The sequence below is a fragment of the Ovis canadensis genome, chromosome 10 (genome assembly GCF_042477335.2).
Source record: "Ovis canadensis isolate MfBH-ARS-UI-01 breed Bighorn chromosome 10, ARS-UI_OviCan_v2, whole genome shotgun sequence".
Classification (NCBI taxonomy): domain Eukaryota; kingdom Metazoa; phylum Chordata; class Mammalia; order Artiodactyla; family Bovidae; genus Ovis; species Ovis canadensis.
The window spans coordinates 47,187,315-47,205,295 of NC_091254.1; the positions used below are offsets into that span (position 1 = coordinate 47,187,315).

General features: G+C 47.5%; 1 protein-coding gene across 6 annotated transcripts in view; it reads right to left on the minus strand.

The window, feature by feature from the left end:
- Window positions 1–3,481: 3,481 nt before the first annotated feature.
- WASF3 (WASP family member 3) overlaps window positions 3,482–17,981 on the minus strand; it is a 74,738-nt gene continuing 60,238 nt past the window's right edge. For 4 of the 6 annotated variants that reach the window (XM_069602254.1, XM_069602256.1, XM_069602255.1 and 1 more), the window contains 5 exons: window positions 17,861–17,978; window positions 13,552–13,727; window positions 9,244–9,507; window positions 7,340–7,707; window positions 3,482–6,531 (listed from right to left, as the gene is read on the minus strand). In XM_069602254.1, coding sequence (XP_069458355.1) covers window positions 6,374–6,531; window positions 7,340–7,707; window positions 9,244–9,507; window positions 13,552–13,727; window positions 17,861–17,978 — 1,084 coding nt within the window. In that variant the 3' untranslated portion in view covers window positions 3,482–6,373. Of the gene's footprint in view, window positions 6,532–7,339; window positions 7,708–9,243; window positions 9,508–10,316; window positions 10,484–13,551; window positions 13,728–17,860; window positions 17,979–17,981 lie in introns of all 6 variants that reach the window. The other 2 variants (XM_069602259.1, XM_069602260.1) reach the window with 1 other exon arrangement.

Here is a 17,981-nt window from a genome sequence, read left to right on the forward strand (position 1 = left end):
GAACATGGGGCTGGGCCACCGGATGTGAAGTTAAGATGGCCACTCTGCACCCCAGCCCTGGGGTCCAAGATGAAGTTGCTTGGCGGGGGACTCTGCTTCCCCATGCACACCAGGGCTGCATACTTCCCTCCATCGGGCACTAGTGGCAGACAGCCCCGGACTATGGGGGGTCTGAGCCCCACCTCAAGTCCACTTGGTGCCTCAGTGGGCTGGCCTGGGTCACTGTCAGAATGTTTGGGGTCTGATCAGTCCTGTAAGGGCAGGTGCTGAGCTTGTGTTTCTTGAACTCTGGTGTCCCCAAGAATCACTCACCTGGTGGCGTGAACTGCGATTCCAGGGTCTCCTGCTCGAGGTTTGGGATGGAGCCCAGAAACCTGTTTTTAACATGCATCCCCAGGTAACTGTGGTGTGGGTGGGGTGGAACAACGCTGGGAGAAAACTCAGACTCTTGGCTGGTAAGACCCTGAAGGGGACATGACCACCGGGCTCCTCCAGCAGCATCCAGGGACATCCTGGCTCAGACGCACTGACTCCTTTATGAACTGTTTTGGGCCTCAGTGCTCCCAGTATTGCCTCAAGACCCGGTGGTGTGGCAGGGTCTGGATGCAGAGGGGAGGAGAGCAGGGAGCTGCAAGCTGGGGGTGGGGGCAGTGCTCTGGAGGAATCCAGGAGCTCAGTAGTGACTTATTGCTCAGCTCGGCCTCAACGTAGCTGCCATTGAAAGTCTCTAACATGCAAGTCAAACGAATGCCTAGGTTCCTGAAGGGTTCAAAGACGTTTCAAAGAAGCTGAGAGGTAACACCCTAATTTAATTATCCAAGATCGCAGTCTTGATTCCAAGAGGGTCCATTTCAAGCCATCATCACCTGCGCCCACAAAAGGCAACGTATGATCCACATAAATGCTGAGTTACAACTCCCGTCTGCAGGATGGAAAGGCCGCATCCTCTCAAATTGCTTGACTTTGATTTAAATCGGTTTGGGGCCAGAACTGCCAGAACGCACCCTAGAATACTAAATGCTTTGAAATGTCACTTCATGGAAAGTACCACCACTTGGTAGGTTTTAAATTACTCTCAGGAGGCCTATTTTCTTCATGGTGAATCATCCACCAGCTCACCACCTCTAATCACGGTGCTGTGTTTGAAGCTAATTACTCAAATCACAAGCAGGCAGATGAATGTAGTGGGGGACTGACAAAGATGACGTATGCAAATATTCACCATGGAGCTGCTGGGTTTTGGCACATACACGTCCAGCAGGTGTCAGCTCTGTGAAGGAAGTGTGCTTTGAAAGCAAATCTTTCTCATCTAAGTCCTTGTCAAGACACCACTACAAGTTACTTGCACCTGCAAATACGTTAGACTTCTCAGGCTTTGGTGAATAGGTGTTAGCACTGCCTTTGCTGAACATACAATGAGAGCACAGTACCAAGTGGAGTAACAGTGTGAAACCTTCTTGGTCTAAAGGTAAGAAAATCAGAGAGTGATGATGTCACGCAGTGGTTCTCCAAATTCTGAGTAGGAAAACCAGTGTTTCAAATGAACCCCTAGTAACAGAATTTACATTTCTAACAGTGAAAACATTAAAGTGCTTTGGGGAGCATAAAAATTTGAGACTGGGGTTAGGGTTGGCAATTTATTAAAGGAATCTCAATTTCCACATTATTTATGTACTGTGTTTTGCTTACAGCTTAGAGACTATCCTGATTCATAAAGAGATGCGAACAGCGAGTGTTTCAGAGCATGTTGTTCCTCAGTCACAGCCATGTCTGACTCTCTGTGACCCCATGGACTGCAGCCCACCAGGCTTCTCCGTCCATGGGCTTCTCCAGGCAAGAATACTGGAGTGGGTTGCCATTTCCATCTCCAGGGGATCTTCCCTACCCAGGGATCAAACTTGCGTCTTCTGCATTGGCAGGCGGATTCTTTACCGCTGAGCCACCAGGCAAGCACGCCATGCATGCAATTCTTCTCTACCATGTAAGTCTCACTGCAGGGTCCTTGCAAAAACAAGTTTGCTTGGTAGAAAAATTGAACCACTGGTCTTGTTATATTTTGGTATTTTTAAATGGTCTGCATTTTTTAAAATTACATTAAAGATATTTTAAAAATAAACGTTGCATGAGATATTTACAGAATGAGGCTCCTGGGAATGGAGGGCAGAGACTGGCCTGTTTCCGTCTCTAGCAAGTGGCCTGCAGACGCCGATGGCTAACAGTCCCCACTGTCAGCTGGACGTCCGGCACAGTTCTGTGTTTCACATGGGTTATTACATTTACCTTCTTCTTAAGCCTTCAAATATGTGTTGATGAAGACTCCCTTTCTGATGAAGCTCTGTAAATGACCATCAGTCAATAAATATGTATGGACCCTTATGAAGTGCCAGGCACTGTTGCTTGACAAACAGTCTGTAACAGTAAATATGATGCCCCCCGTCTGCCCTGCTGAGGCCCAGCTGCTGGAGGATGCAACGTAAAGAGAGTGGAAGCCAGGCATCTAGGGACAAGTGCTAATAAAGGGGAAATACGGAGTACCTGGCAAAATGCTTCGTATTTTAAAAATTGCAAACAGCTAACTTTTGGTAAGAAAGTAACTCGGAAATCCACCATCTATCCAATCAGTCCACAAGGAGCTGCTTGTTGTGGAAGACTCGGGGCCGTGCTGGGGCTCAGACACACAGATGACCAGAGTCCTCGCAGAACACAGCGTGTGGAGAGCCAGCTCAGAGCAGCGGCCACAGGAGCCAGATGCCAGCCTGCTCCCCCTAAGGTGGCTGCTCTTGCCCCCCGACCTCAAATGTCACAATCCCCTGCGGCGCTGCCCCCACATGCAGTGCAGGTCCATCAGAAACCTTCCCCAGCCAGCAGCTTAGCTTCACTCTGTTCTCTCACACAGGAAACAGGGAGAACGCCCCCTTTCAAAGGGTCATTTTAAGGAGTAAGATGGAAGCATCTCAGAAGCTCCCAATGCTCCAGAATATCAGTCACTATGACTGAGACTAGATGTGGTTAAGATGCCAAAGTCTCCTGGACAGGTTGCTTCCTGCTCCGGGAATGGCATTTTCAAACTATACCAGTTCTTTCCCAAGTCACTCGCAGAACCAACCTCAATTCTTGTCTACACAAAAACTGTGTAGAAATTTAAATGGCATCCGAGCAGTATCTTTTATTATCTAATAATGGAAAGCGAAAGTGAAGTCGCTCAGTCGTGTCCAACTCTTTGCGACCCCATGGACTGTACCAGGCTCCCCATCCATGGAATTTTCCAGGCAAGAGTACTGGAGTGGGATGCCATTTCCTTCTCCAGGGGATCTTCCCAACCCAGGGATCAAACCTAGGTCTCCCGCATCGCAGTCAGACACTTTACCATCTGAGCCACCAGGGAATAATGGAAAGGCTAATTAAAAACCCCACCAAGCCCCAATTTCTACCCCCACCCCAAAAGGTTAACCATACAAGACTGCCATAATAAGCAAAACTGTTTAGGGTTAAAAGTGTAATTTTATTTAGATGTTACTTGTACATAATCTATAGTAAGATATACAAACAGATAAAAATTGTTTACCAGGAGTTTTTTTTTTTTTAATACCACTTTAAATTCAGTGTACAACAGCATTGGTAATACTGCAAGGTGACAGACTCTGGTTTAGAAAACAAAAATTACTTGCTACTCTGGCTGATACATTCCCATGAGTCTTCAATGGATGAAAATGTATCATGAATTTCAGCTGCAAATTATTACAAAACTTTCACAATCTAGCCACGTGGTGCTCAGAAAAGATTTAGACATTCTAAAAATTTACTGAATTGAAAATGCTAATTCTCCAACAGTATACTTTTTCTGAAGAAAAACAGAAGTGATCAAATCTTATGGTTTTAGGGCTAAACAACAGAAAATTGACTACGTCATATGCGTGCAGTTAATGGGTGGTTCTGAGTCTTCTCATCCCTCTGCCTGATCCATGACTTGAGAAAAAGCTTGTAAGAAATTAGACTAAACAAAAAAATAACCTTACAACATAGAGCTTACTTTAAAATGTAAAATCCATAGATAGGAAGTATGTGTTTAAATGTTTTTCTCCATTTATCTCGTAAATATTTCTTGAAAATGAAAATGGACAGTTCAAAATAGTCACTTTTTCCTTTTCATGTGCTATCGTATTAGAAAAAGTCTGGATTTCATTTTTAGAATAAATCAGTGCTGAGAAAAATACTGCGAAAAATAATCTAAAATGGATTTTAGTCCTTTTCCATTCTCTTAGAGGCTACATAACACATCAGGGCAAAAGCATTTTCACTGGTCAGAACATCAAGTTGAAAATAACTTGTTGATTAAACTACAGGAAGACAACCAATACTTAACAGGCTCATGAATATGTATAAAGTGCCACTAATTTTACTGTGATAAGATATAAATAGAAGAAATCCTGACACGGATAGTAGCTTTATGCATTCTCTCCATCCTGAGGACAGAAGGGACATTACAAAAAAAAAAAAAGATTTACCAAACATAGGTTCTAGAAGGACACAGGTGCTTCCGTATCCAAAAGTAACACTAAAGACAAAATACTGTAAAGAAAGACAAAATATGACCACAATTGGTAAAAGTCCCAAGAAAAATGCCAACACAGCTGGCCTCTGCACTGGAGAAAAAGAGAGAATTTAAAAGAGAGGAACTGAGGAGTTCATTGTAAGTACTCAGAGGCAACACAGCATGGTGAGGAGCGCCAGCAAGCATGTGCCTGAACAGCTGGTTCTGGCTAAAAAGACTCAGACAACCTGGCCTGGGCGCTTGGAAACAAGGGTCACACAGATCTGAGGCTCGTCTCGAGTTCCAGCCTAGGTGACTCAAGGCCCGTCAGGCAGCCCTCACAGGATGACCGGGACCTTCCACAGCCCGTAGGTGTCCCTCAGGGACAGAGATGTGATGGTGGAGCAGCAGCTTCCTGGGGAGAACTCAGTAACCACACCCCCACCCGCGGCAGTCAGGGTCCTGCTGACATCCTACCGTCCACCCAAACATTGTTTTAGCCACAGGTTCCTTGGTCACAACTGAGCATCACTAGGACCCGAGTTTTACATGGCAGAGAAGTCAGAACTGCTCGGGGGTAAAGTGTCTTTGTACATCTGTGAAGTTACACCTGAGATCAAAGCCTGGGGTATTTTTTTCTTTCAAACAAACAGTTCACCTTCACCCAGCATTACAGAATCTAAGTTCTCGTTCATGAATTTCCTAGCAGTTTGTCTTGAACAGGAAGACCCGCTTGGGCTCACCTGTCATCACGTGGGAAGGGACAAGGAAGGGTTGACCCTCCCCCGGGGTACCTGGTCAAGGGTGGTGTGCCGACGACCGAGTGGGAGAGGAACACATGTGCTTTGAGGGCTGGGTCCCTAACTGGCCACAGCACCAGGGAAGGCAAAAAAGATGCGACAGTCTCCTTTCACCTAAATGAAGCTCTCGGAACTCAAGATCAGGTGGGGCCAGGTGCCACCTGGAGCCTTCTCTGTGGCTCCAAGGCCTCCACGTGGGCCCACCTGGGATGTGGTTCTGGGAGAGAAGTTGTACGGGCTCTGTTCCCAGGTCCATATGGGCTGGTTCCCCAGCTCCAGGGGCCGCCAAGGGTGCTGAGTGCAACCCCCGTCCCCGACGACCCCAAAGGAAAAAGGGCCGTTCTCCACTTTCCTTCCTACTGTGCTGCTAAAACCTCCTACAGAAACCACCAGCAAGCACTGACTCCATGAACGCCCGTGAGGGATCCTGCCTGAGAAGGGCCAAGTTCACGTTTCACAAGGTCAGCAGAGAAAATGAGGTTCTTGAACAGAGCCTCCAGACAGACAGAGGCCGCTGGGCCATGACAGTGCAGGCTCAGACAGCTGAGCCTCCTACTTGTCAAATCTTTCTCTTGAGAACCAACCTCTTCTGAAACACATTAAAAAAAAAAAAAGTTACTAATTGGAAGACACTGGTCTGTCGCACAGTCGTGAATCTCGCAGAGACCTGACAACAGGCAGCTTCACAAACACACAGCAAGTCTGCAGGATTTTCATGATCAAGGAGCGTGAACCCAAACGGCACTAAACGCGTTTAGTGGCCGAGAGAAAGAAGCAAGAGGCTGTTTTCAGGACGATGCGATAGTTACAGCGTTATTTCCTCGTGTGCAGCACGGTTTGCTATGTTTAGTGGCACTTAAGTATTACACAGTAAATACTGAAAAAACCCAGAAGTTTTGTGATGTGCAAAAGCAATCTCACATTATTGATACAAAAGTGGCTAAGCTACGGGATTATAATACCACTATCTGGGTGCTGGGACCACTGACATCGTCGACACGCCCCACCCCCCCGGCCCGGCCCCGCCCGTTGGGCACCCGTCTCAGTCGGACCAGTCGTTCTCATCGAACTCCGAGTCGTCGTCCGAGTCGCTGTACTCGACGGCGATGCGCCGGGACAGGATGGTGGCCACGTCGTTGCCCACCGGCTCGCGCTTGGCCTCCTGCTCCCGCTGTTCCTGCACCTTCTTCAGCTGAATCCCTAGAGACAAGAGACGCGGCTCAGAATGCAATCCCTCTGCTCGCTCCGATTAAAGAGAGACGGACCAACAAGCCTATTAGACTTTTTTTGGCCTACTGATGCTGGCATAAAACGTTTTAGAAACTGGACAGGAAATGCTTGGGAGATAGATGTTACAGGACCAAGAAAAAAAATAAAATGTATAGAAGTCGTGACATTCCATAGTGATGTGTTGAAATATAAGATAGTCAGTTACGATTCCAGTGCACATGAGCACCGAGAAAGAACATTCTAGAGCAGCACAGCCCAACCAGGTAGCCACCGGCCACCAGAGGCTGTTTCAAGGTTTCCGGTGGCCCCCTGTACTGGGACAATTGTGCCAACATGAGTGTTTCCATCGTGAAGATCATACTCCTGGTCGGCCTGCAGCTCACTGGCACATCAAACTAAAAATACGAAAAGTCTAAGACATATCCTAGATATGAAAAATTAGTCTGAAAAACTAGATCACTGACAGGAGCTCATTTTCTTTAATTTATACTTTTGACCTTAGAGTAAGATGCAGTGAACAAAAGAAGATCCAATTAATTGATGACCGTTTTTATAATCTATTCCTAGTCAAGTAAAGCTTTCCTGAATTCTCAGTGCTTTATCACCGTGTTTACTTGGCGCTGAAAAAACACATCTGCTGTTAAAAAAAAAAGAAAAGAAAAGAAAACCAAATGAGGCTCCTGTCACCCTCTCCTAAAGGCCATCTGGTGGAGGTTGGAGCTGCTGGAAGTCAAGGAGGCCATGGCTGGTGGGCCACTGTCCTGGGACGGGCACTCACCCATCCGGATGGCGGCGAGCAGGTCGCTGCGGGCGTCGCTGACTGGCGGCTGCACCGCCTCCTGCCTCTTGGCCTCGGCCCCCGGGGGGGCGTGCATTGGGGAGGAGGAGAGCGACGAGCCGGCACCTGGAGGGCCAGGCGGGGGTGGCGGGGGACCCGGGGGCGGCGGGGCGGTGACCACAAGCCCACTGGAGGGAGGGTGGGGAGGGCCAGCGTAGGCGGAGCCGGCGGAGGCCGGGAAGGGGGGCTGCAGGGGCATCTGGAGGGGGCAGACGAAAGCAGTTTGTGCGGAGGGGATCACAGGTGGGGGCGGGGGCGGCGGGGGTCCTGAGGGGCTGTAATACTCCGTGATCTGAGCCGGCAGCATCCTGGCGGAAACAGGAAGCAAAGAATCACTACAGACCAATGGGTGGTCCCATCCTCGGAGGGTCTCCCCCACTTCAGGGACAGACCACCCCCCTCCACCCCCCCACCCCGCCCCCGCCCCAGAAAACGCCCACGCTGCCATGTGAAACACTGTAGGACGCAAACAAACATGCTTTGGACCACAGGTCATCACAAGTCACTGTGATGGGATTCAAGATGGTCTGCTGACGTGCACCAAATGATAACCACTGGAAAAGGTGATGTCTGCGGAGCGCTGGACAGCTGACTGCAGCGCGAAGAAGGCAGGACAAGGCATCGTTACAGGGGGCATTTCAGAAAAGGTGCTTGGAAATCTGTCTTAGAAGGGTTCTAGGGCCAATGAGATTGGCAAATTCTGTATTTTGCATCCCGTCCCCATGGAAATTCCCCAAAGCCCACAAAGCCCATCAGAACATCCAAAGCTTTGAAAACCCCTCCAGCCAAGAAATCTGCAGGGTTCTATTTAGCTGAGGGTTTTCCAAACCAACTGGACCACAAACTCTCTCTGCCTGACACTCAGAGCCTCGGAACACTCTGTGGGAACCCTGAGTTACAAAGAACCAAATTGCAGGGACAGTCTAAGACCCTGCGGTCGGAGAGAAAACCTCTGGAGGCTGAGGGATGTTCGTTTAGAGCGCCACCCTCGCTGCTCCACTGTGGAGAAAACCCTGTCCGTGGAAACACGTGTTCAACTTGCCTGGGCGCTGACTGGGAGGGACTAAACTCTTGAAAGACTGAGCTTAAGCCAAAAAGACCGCTTACCAAAATATAGGTGGTGCTTAACTTAATAAGCCCCTAACATGAGGATCTTTTTTAGGAGATGTTTGAACTTTCCCCAAATGACACAAAACAACAGGACTTGGTGGCAAAATGATATTTGGGTGCCCAGAGGCCAAGGTTGAGCCTGGTGGGCTGCCGTCTATGGGGTCGCACAGAGTCGGACACGACTGAAGTGACTTAGCAGCAGCAGCAGCCAAGGTTACATGCATCCAAGTCTAAGAAGTCCTATGTTGCATATTATCGTTGATTCCTTTGAGATTCGGATTCTCTGGAGCGTTTGGGACCCGCTCACAAAACTGGCATGTCGTCCTTTGCCAAGGCCCTGGCTCAGTCATTCAAACATAAAGGTAATGTGTGGTCACGGACATAGACACAAACCTGAGGCTTATGTGTAATAAAAGGGGAGCGGCGTGACCCTGCCTTTCCTAACACAAGAGTTTCTCATAACGGACGGTATCTGTACCCGCTCATTCCTGGCTGCATCCTAGCCTCCAGAGTTTGGCTCAGTTTGGCTTAGTCCCTCAGTCATGTCCGACTCTTTGTGACCCCATGGACTGTAGCCCACCAGGTTTCTCTGTCTATAGACTTCCCCAGGCAAGAATACTGGAGAGGGTTGCCACTTCCTTCTCCAGGTTATTCAGTGACAATTCCTCATCACCCACCCGCAAGACCCCCATGCAATGGCGAGCCCCAGAGTGAGCCCAGGATGGGGTATTTACCCGTAGTCGGCTGGGGCCATGGGTGCGGGGGCCTGGGGGCCCTCCGCGGCCTGCGGTGGGGGCGGTGGGGGCTGCTGGGGCCTGTTCAGGGCCAGGTGCCGGGCCGAGGCTGACGGAGGCCGGAACTCGTGCTCGGGGGCCTGGGCTGCCGGCCCGTGGGGTGGCGCGTCACCTGCTCCGTAGGAAGGGGTCCCGGGCTGCGGGTGCAGAGAGTGGTTGGGGGTGGCCGGGTACGAGTAATCCGTGACATCCGATGCGTGGGACCTGCAGGCCAGAGCCAGGGGTGGGAGAAAGAGGCATCAGTTAAGAAGACCTCCCCGCCGCCACCAGGCATCAGCGAACATTTAAATCAGAACACGGCCAAGGCACAGAAATCACACGCTTATTCCCTGTACTATCGACAAGGTCGAGGCCCACAAGAGCTTCCAAGCACAATGCAATCATGACTTTAGCGGCAAAGCTCCAGGGTTATGTGGTTTCAGAGCCACAGCTGTGAAGTGTGTGGTCAGACAGACGGACAAGCGACAGACAGCACAGCCCCCTTCACAGCATCGAAGCGGACACGTTTGTAAGACAGGAGCCTCCAAGACAGGGCGTTGAACTTGAAAACGGCATCCAAGGTGGAAGATTTCAGTGGTGATTAAACTGACAGCGTATAACTAGACCTTAACAAATGGCAGATGAATCGGAAAAGAAAAAAATGAACGGTAAGAACAGAGAAAGAAGTCAAGAATGAGGTGAGTGGTAGTTTTCTTGAACAGGAGAGATATATTTATGGCCAAAAGAGAGAGAAGGAACACAGTGCCGCAGGCAGAAGCCCTCTTGCTGCCTCCAAGGCTCGAGGGAGAGAGAGGCTCTGAAAGGATGCACGCATCTCCGTGTTAGTCGGCAGAGTTCAGAAGAATGCTGGGACCCTGGGGATACCGCCGGGGGCAGGGAGGGCTGGGCAGCGCCGCAGGGCGTTAGTCGCCCGGGTTATGGGACGTGTGGTCAGTACAGGGCAGAGCATCCTCTCGTGACGCCGAAGCAGGGGGCCGTGGGGGCTGGGACCCGGAGCAAGCGGAACCACAAACCCGGCGGGTGTCCGGTGCTCTGCCGCGCCCCCCGCCTGCTGCAGCTTCCTCGCGTCACTCATGAACTCAATGCCCATCTTCCTTCTCTCCCACTCTTCTCTTCTGGTCCTGACTTTTCTCACACTTATCTGCTGGCTTCTGTTGGGATTCAGCTTGTGTCTCTCTCTCTGAAGGGAAGAGGCAAACACACGTCGGGTCTTTGGAATTCAGACAGCAGCTTCCCTGGGATATCACTGCGTAGAAAAGTTCTCTAAATGGCAAAAGACTAGTGTTTTTTTTTTCTCCTTTTTTCTTCTCTAATTGCAGTATAAACATAGTTTGTAACTCACTTCCTTTTTCCCTAACTGCAGTATGAACTGTACATTACGGTGTGCGTACGACTGTCTTTTGAACAATGCCAACTGTTGGCAATTTGCCCAACTGTTGGCAAAGGAGTTAAAAATACTGTCAGTGGGGGAAGAATCTGACCTGTTTTTAGTTTTAGCGTATTTTAAAAATGTAAATACCTGAAACTCTGGATTCCCTGATGATGGGGGCGTGGCCCTGTGTGGGTAACTGTCATAGCTAGGGTACAACTGTCTAATGGAAACAAACTTATCTACAGGCTACGGAGTGCTTCTGATGGGGCAAGGAGCCGGGGCTGGAAACATCCTGGCACCATTCAGAGCTCTGTTCTGTAAGGTTCGGGGTGATACAGGGCCGAATGGAGGCGATGGAGGACAAAACTGGATGGAAGACAGAAGCAGCAGGGCATGCCCAATGTCTGGAATTACAGCAGGCGCCTGGGGGGCAGGGCTCTGTGACGGTGGTGGGGTGGAGTGGAGAGGGGGCTGACTCGTCACTCGAGGTGTCACTGCCCCCGTTCAGGGGATACCGGCGGGCTGGACAAGAGATGAGGAGGAAGGTGATGGCTGAGTGAAAAGGACCCCCCAACAGGAAGGCAGAATCAGCCCCAGGAGAGATGGCACCCGTGTGGGCCCAGGCGGGTGGTCCTGAAGCTGCAGGGGCACCAGGAGTTATCTGTTAGGGGAAAGAGAATGTGGAAGAGTGAAGAAGAGATGGGACAGGAGGAAGTGTCAGCAGTGGAGACTCAGTGGAAGAAGCAAATGAAGCCCTCGGGGTTCTGCGGGAGGGCAGGGTCGAGTGGCTACGATGAAGGGTCAGGCAGCTGCAACACCCAGAACAGGGTGAGGAAGGGGACAGCACAGGGGCCGGGGTGCACCCTGCTTCCTGATCGATGTGGGGAGTCAGGGACAAGCATTTCATCAAGGCTCATCCTAAACATATGCTTAGAATCAAACCATTCCTGATGATCTACACAGAGAGTGACAACTTATCATTAGTTTGTGTGATGAGCTGAAAATGTATTACTTACAAGAACAAATTATATACATACCATCAAACTTAATGCTCAAATTTCCCTCGGTTACCCTGAGTACATCCATTAAAAATCATGTTTCTAAATAACACTTAAAACGGGAATGTGTGAAAGTCACTCAGTTGTGTTTGACCATTTGCAATCCCATGGACTGTAGCCCACCAGGCTCCTCTGTCCACGGGATTCTCCAGGCAAGAATACTGGAGTGGGTAGCCATTCCCGTCCCCAGGGGCTCTTCCCAACCCAGGGATTGGCCCAGGTCTCCCACACTGCAGGCGATTCTTTATTCTGTGAGCCGCCAGAGAAGCCCATGAATATGAGACATAAAATCAAAAGGTAAATAACACGGGGCAGATTTCAATTTCATTAAGTCTGAATATACACATGTACAGAAAAAAGACCAAAAAAAGAAACACACTAAAATACAAAAACAGTGGTTTCTCTGGTAATAGAATTATGAATAATTTTTTCCAAATACAAAAATTTAATTTTATTTTATAATAAGAAAACTGTTATACTTTCATAAAATAAAAGTATTCAAAATAATTTAAGGGCTAGAATCCATCAATTTTATACCCAACATGGCACAGTCTAATCTCAGATTCCAGAATGAATATCGATTAATTCAGAGAGATTTTTAAAAATTCATTTTTCCATCTGTACCTATGGACAGACTTAGGCATGGAATATTACAAAGTATACGTTTTGCACGAATAAACAGTCACAGCTTAGCTGGAGAAAACGGAGCAGCAGATATGACATCCTGGGAGCTGCTGAGTTCACGTACTTTTCAAAGAACTATGAGCAGAAGTATATCTTCAGCCTTACTTTCTACAGAGATAAACTGACACAAAGACTAAAACTTGAGGCTACAGCTCAGTTAAAGCCCCAGGAATTGTCAGATCGTCACCTGATAACCGCTTGTACAGAAGAGTCTAGACCCTGCGTCCGTCAGTGACCGGCAGCCCTTGCGGGGAAGTGTATTTATGGGAACTGTACCCACCAAGCACTAGGCATCTTCTGTACATTAGTCTGAGCTAAACACGGAGATTAATACACATTTCTTAAAACACAGATTTATTGCAAGGTCCAGGTGACTGCTGATGTAAGAATCCTCTATTCACGTTTTTAAATGCCGATGGAAGAGCCCACATTTACAGGAGCAGAAATACGAAATTAACTGTAAATTACAATTACTGGTCAGTTCTTCCTGTCCAGTGAAGCCCTTTCAGGATAAATGCTGCTTAGTGACCATGTCTTTCACATCTGCAAGAAAATAGTTTTACTGAATTGCTAACAATTTTTAAAAATAAATTCCTAAGAGAATTCTCCTCCTGCAATTAGAATACGTAAGATTAGCGAACTGAAGGGTGAGGGGAACTTTGTTCATCCCTTTTGGAAAGGTTATCAAAAAAACAATGCAGTTATTCCTTGATCACATCAATCACTACCAATCGTTTCAGATACCAAGTGGCAAGGGAAAAGCAAAATTCTAAGCAAAAGAGGCAGAGAAAGAATGAAATGATTATCAAAATGAAAATGCCAGTCACGGGGCAGGTACTAAGCCCAAATTCAGAATCAAGGTTAAAACAGTACATCTAGATTAACAGGATGATTAAGTGAAGTCACAGATGGAAAATGATGCAAAGTAACCCAACATCAAACAAAACTAAAGTAGTAATTCAAACTCAAAACATATACAACACTCATCTTTAAGGAAAGTTTGGAAACACACTGTGGACGATGTAAACACAAAGCTGTGCTACGTTTCCACTTACAGGGAAGCCAAGCCCCACTCACCCTCACAATGCATGCATGCACGCGCGCGCGCACACACACACAGACACGCACACACACCTAGTGTCTGGGGACAAGGATCCTTCAGAAGACGCTCCGTGGTGTGCACTCTGTGATAACCTGGTGTCGGGTCTAAGCTCTTTGTCATACGCCATCATATTCCATTCTTGGCGCCTGTTTCTGGCTTTTCTAACCTTTTTCACCTCCCGGGTTGTGCCATCTATACGCTTTTGCTCCTGACGTCCAAGGAGGAAGGCAAGCGTGCCGAGACAGAGGGAAGGAAAAGAGCAGGTTAGTGCGGTTGCCATGGCAGCAGTGAGCCTGAGGCGCAGACGGGGGGCCCCTTTCCATCACTCCCGGCTCGAGAGCCTCCTGACACCCTTGCCCAACTCAGACCCCACCAAGAGAACAGACACTTACTGACTGAACACCAACACGGATAAGTTACTGTGCTGCAGTTTCAAGGGTTGCTTACCATCATTTTTGGTCAAGAATTCTCTCCTCACTAAGATGTAGCTTCTTTTCAGTGTACGATACTTCTAGATCTATTTTATACACACGAAATACCTGCTCCATACAGAGACATCGTTTCCCACCCTTTTACTGCTGACTTGTTAATGTATAATTATCTGTCACAAAATAATTTTAAGTGTTCAGTTTCAAAAGGATTATTTCAGAATATTTGAGCGAACCCTGCACCCAGCTTAACACAAACTAAACACAAGGTAAGAACTGACCTTCCCTCTCACTCCTGCTCCAGATCTACTTTGCCAGTAAAAATGTCTTCAATAAATAACTTGGGTCCTAGGCAAGTGCTTTTTTAAAGGTGAGGACACTACTTTCATGAGTGTTTGTATGTCCTTCCTGCTCCCCTCGTGAAACTGATGATCTTCGGGAAACTGATCTATGAGCCTTGAAGTCCTACGCCCCCCAACAACCCCTCCACACGTGGCTCTGCAATGAACAAATCCAGGTAACAAGATGTTCACTATGGCCGGGGCACCTGCCAAGCCCAGAAGGTATGAACGGCAAACAAAAGAGGACAGGTGCCTGCCCTCATGGGGCTTGCGATCTCACCCAAGCTGAGCTCCTGTCAACGAAAAGGAACCATTAAAAACTACATTTTAAAACTTTAAGTAAATGAAGATAATGCCTAATAACAATAGCGATAATCTTCTCGACTGGAGGAGTCCTACTGGGGCATAAACTGGTCCAGTCCTGAGAGGGTCAAGAGCAAGAGGGTGGCACCTTTCAAAATTTTAAGCCCACACTGCACTGCTGGGAAATGACCCTGAAGAAATACATGTACCTGAGTACAGGCACCCCCTATAGTGCTGTATCAGTGACAGTTTAGAGGCAACCTAAATACTCATTAATTCATTAATTGGTAAACAGCTCATGAAGCATCCAAACTTTGGAATATGATACAACTATTAAGAAGAACAAAGCGAAGTGAAGTGAAGTCGCTCAGTCATGTCCCACTCTTTGGGACCCCACGGACTGTAGCCTACCAGGCTCCTCGGTCCATGGGATTTTCCAGGCAATAGTACTGGAGTGGATTGCCATCTCCTTCTCCAGGGGATCTTCCCAACCCAGGGATTGAACCCAGGTCTCTCGCATTGTAGACAGACGTCTGAGCCACCAGGGAAGTCCCAAAGTATATCTTTATTATATCACGATATGGCTATGTCTGTGTCTGTGTCTGCAGGTCAATTCCAGGGATAAAAAATACTTTGTGAAATGTGTACACCTGTATTATGAATGCACAGCTGTTACCAGAGAACAGTGATACCTGGGAAAGGGAGAAACTCACCTCCAAATTTTCTAAACACATGTGTTTACTTCAGGATGGCTTGGGCATTTTACAACTGGCGTGTATTGTCTGAATGCTTTTAAAATCAAGAGAAAGAAAAGGAGGGAGATTTCTCTACATTCCAACATACCTCCTGCTTGAGAGTCACTGTCTTCGACTAATTAACAGCTATCATCCTTACTTTTAAGAGGTGAATGCTGACATGGGTAGGGACAAGTGTGGTGGTACCTGCCACTCTCTTTACAATGGCTCAGCCTCCAATCTACCCATCAATGCACGACATACACACACACACACACACACACACACACACAAGCTGCCTATGACATAACACTGACCCGGAGACATCTGCACCTGGCTACACTGCCTACATGAAGACCCCAAGGCTGTCCCCAGCTCCTTTTCACCCCTGGATGATCTCAGCTGCTGCTATTTAGCATGCTCCTCCATCCTGAAACCCCACCACCCCCACGCACACACTCACTCTGCTCAGCCAGCCTCTTCTATCCGACCCTGTATCTCAGGGACAGACCTCCTCCACTCTCCACATCCTCCCCGCAGTCACCTCGCCTCCCGCTGCCACCTCCCCCAAAGCCACCTGATCTCTCACTTTCCAGCTCTGCAACTTCAGCCTGACACCAACGTCGTTATCTGCACGACTTAAAAAAATGTTTTTACACCAGCAAATGAAGTAAAGTTCATGTTCAGAAAGAACGGATGTCTTCTACCCAAAGTTTCTAAACTAATTCTTCCTTCAGATGGATTTATCCATTCCAAATAAGAGTGTGACTCCTGGGGTTTCTAGAATCCTGGGAAATGAAGGCTACCTTACCTTGTTTTCTATTCCTATAGAAAGCAGATTTTGTATTAAAAATTTCAAATTTCTTTCCCTCTTCATGAGTTCCAGAGGATGGCATGACTTTTTTTTTTTTAATGTTTGTTTCCCCCACTCAACTCTTGTCTCCATGAGGGTGATAGTCCTTTCTTTTACATCACAGCCTTTAGAAGGCATTCAAGAAAGAGCCATTATACAAATGAATGAAGGAGAAATTCTCATCAGAATTTTATGTGTTTGAGGCACACGGGATGAGACAAAACTACCAAGGAAAAGACAAATAATTCTGTACAGAGGGTAATCACACACAGTCGACTAGGACTGCTTTCCCCTGAAGAACAGTGGCGGAAAAGTTAAATATTTTTGCCAAAACGAACACTGCTGCTTCGAGGGAATTCTGGGAGGCCATTTGAAATGAGGCATGCTTTAAAGGAGAGGACTTACAAAGTCTTGGGGTTCTGCCCTGGTGCATGAGGAAGTTTGGGGATTCAGAGCCACAGGCCTTCAAATCTCTGTTTGTTCTTCTTTAGAGAGATCAGCATCTTCCCATTCTGCACTTCAGTCCTTAGCGGTGTCTCTGCTTGGATATTTCTCCACTTGAACACCCAGCAACCCTTCCAAGATTCCCCATTAAATTGCCCCAACGGGATTCTCCAGGCAAGAATACTGCAGCAGCTTGCCATGCTGCTTTCCCATCTTCCTGACCCAGGGATCGAACCTGGGTCTCCTGCACTGCAGGTGGATTCTTCACCATCTGAGCCCCCTGGGAAGCTCCGAGAAGAGCACACAGGTAACAATCTGAGAAATTCCCTCCCAGGATTTGAGGTAACATTTCACACCTGCAGTCTGCAACCGATTGCCATGCTCCCTTTCCAAAATCCTGTTTTCAAATCTCAAGTCCTCTTCCATCCTGAACTGTCACTCCTACTGCGCCAGTACACCTATGAGTTGTCTCAAACCTCCAGGGAGCCAGCCCCCCAAATGCTAACAAGCTCTTAACTCACACACTAGGTGGTCATTTTTTAAAACATCGTTCATATATAAAAGGCTTGGCAACTAATCGCCTTTGGAGAATTAACTGATTTTCAGTCATTTAAGTCTAATTTCTGGGCCCCAAAGGGACAATTTTCAAAATAGAAGTTCCTGAAGCCAAGGGTGGGTTTGTCCCTCTAAGAGTGTTTGCAAGGCAGGTGCCTCAGTTCTCCTGCCTACGACCACCCCACCAAAGGGAAGCAGCTCATCTTCAGGAAACGCTATCCTCTCAGTGTGCTGACCACACATGCTTTTCCATCCAATACGAACCTCTCTCACCAAGGTCTTAATTTCAGTTAGGTGGCAGGCCAATAATTAATAATGTTAAAAATGCCAAAAGCAGATAATTCTAACCGATATGGAAGGTGGACTGCTTTATGAAATTTGAAAGTGCAAGAGAAAAGTTATAAAACGTAGTGACAAACAAAACTGAAATTTTTGCCACTACTTTTATGAAAGCAAAGCAAGTTTTAGAGAATAAATCAATAGAATTTATTGACAGTAGTACTATATTACTGTGTTAGATTGAATGGTATCTTCACGTGAAGAATGCAACCTCTAAAAAACTTCAGCACAAAACCCAACATCTCAACTGTTTAAAAAATGTACTGATTTTTAAATCTCTAATTTCTAAGCAAGCATCTCAATTACACGTTTATATGAACACTTCCCCTACTTGAATTCTTTACCTTTTGACGTCTTTTCTCTTTCCTTTTGTCTTCTGTGTCCTGTAGCATTTTTTCTTTCCAGAGGTCAAAGAAATAGGAAGGATCAGTATAGAACTTCAGCCCATCCTTCTTATCATCTCTG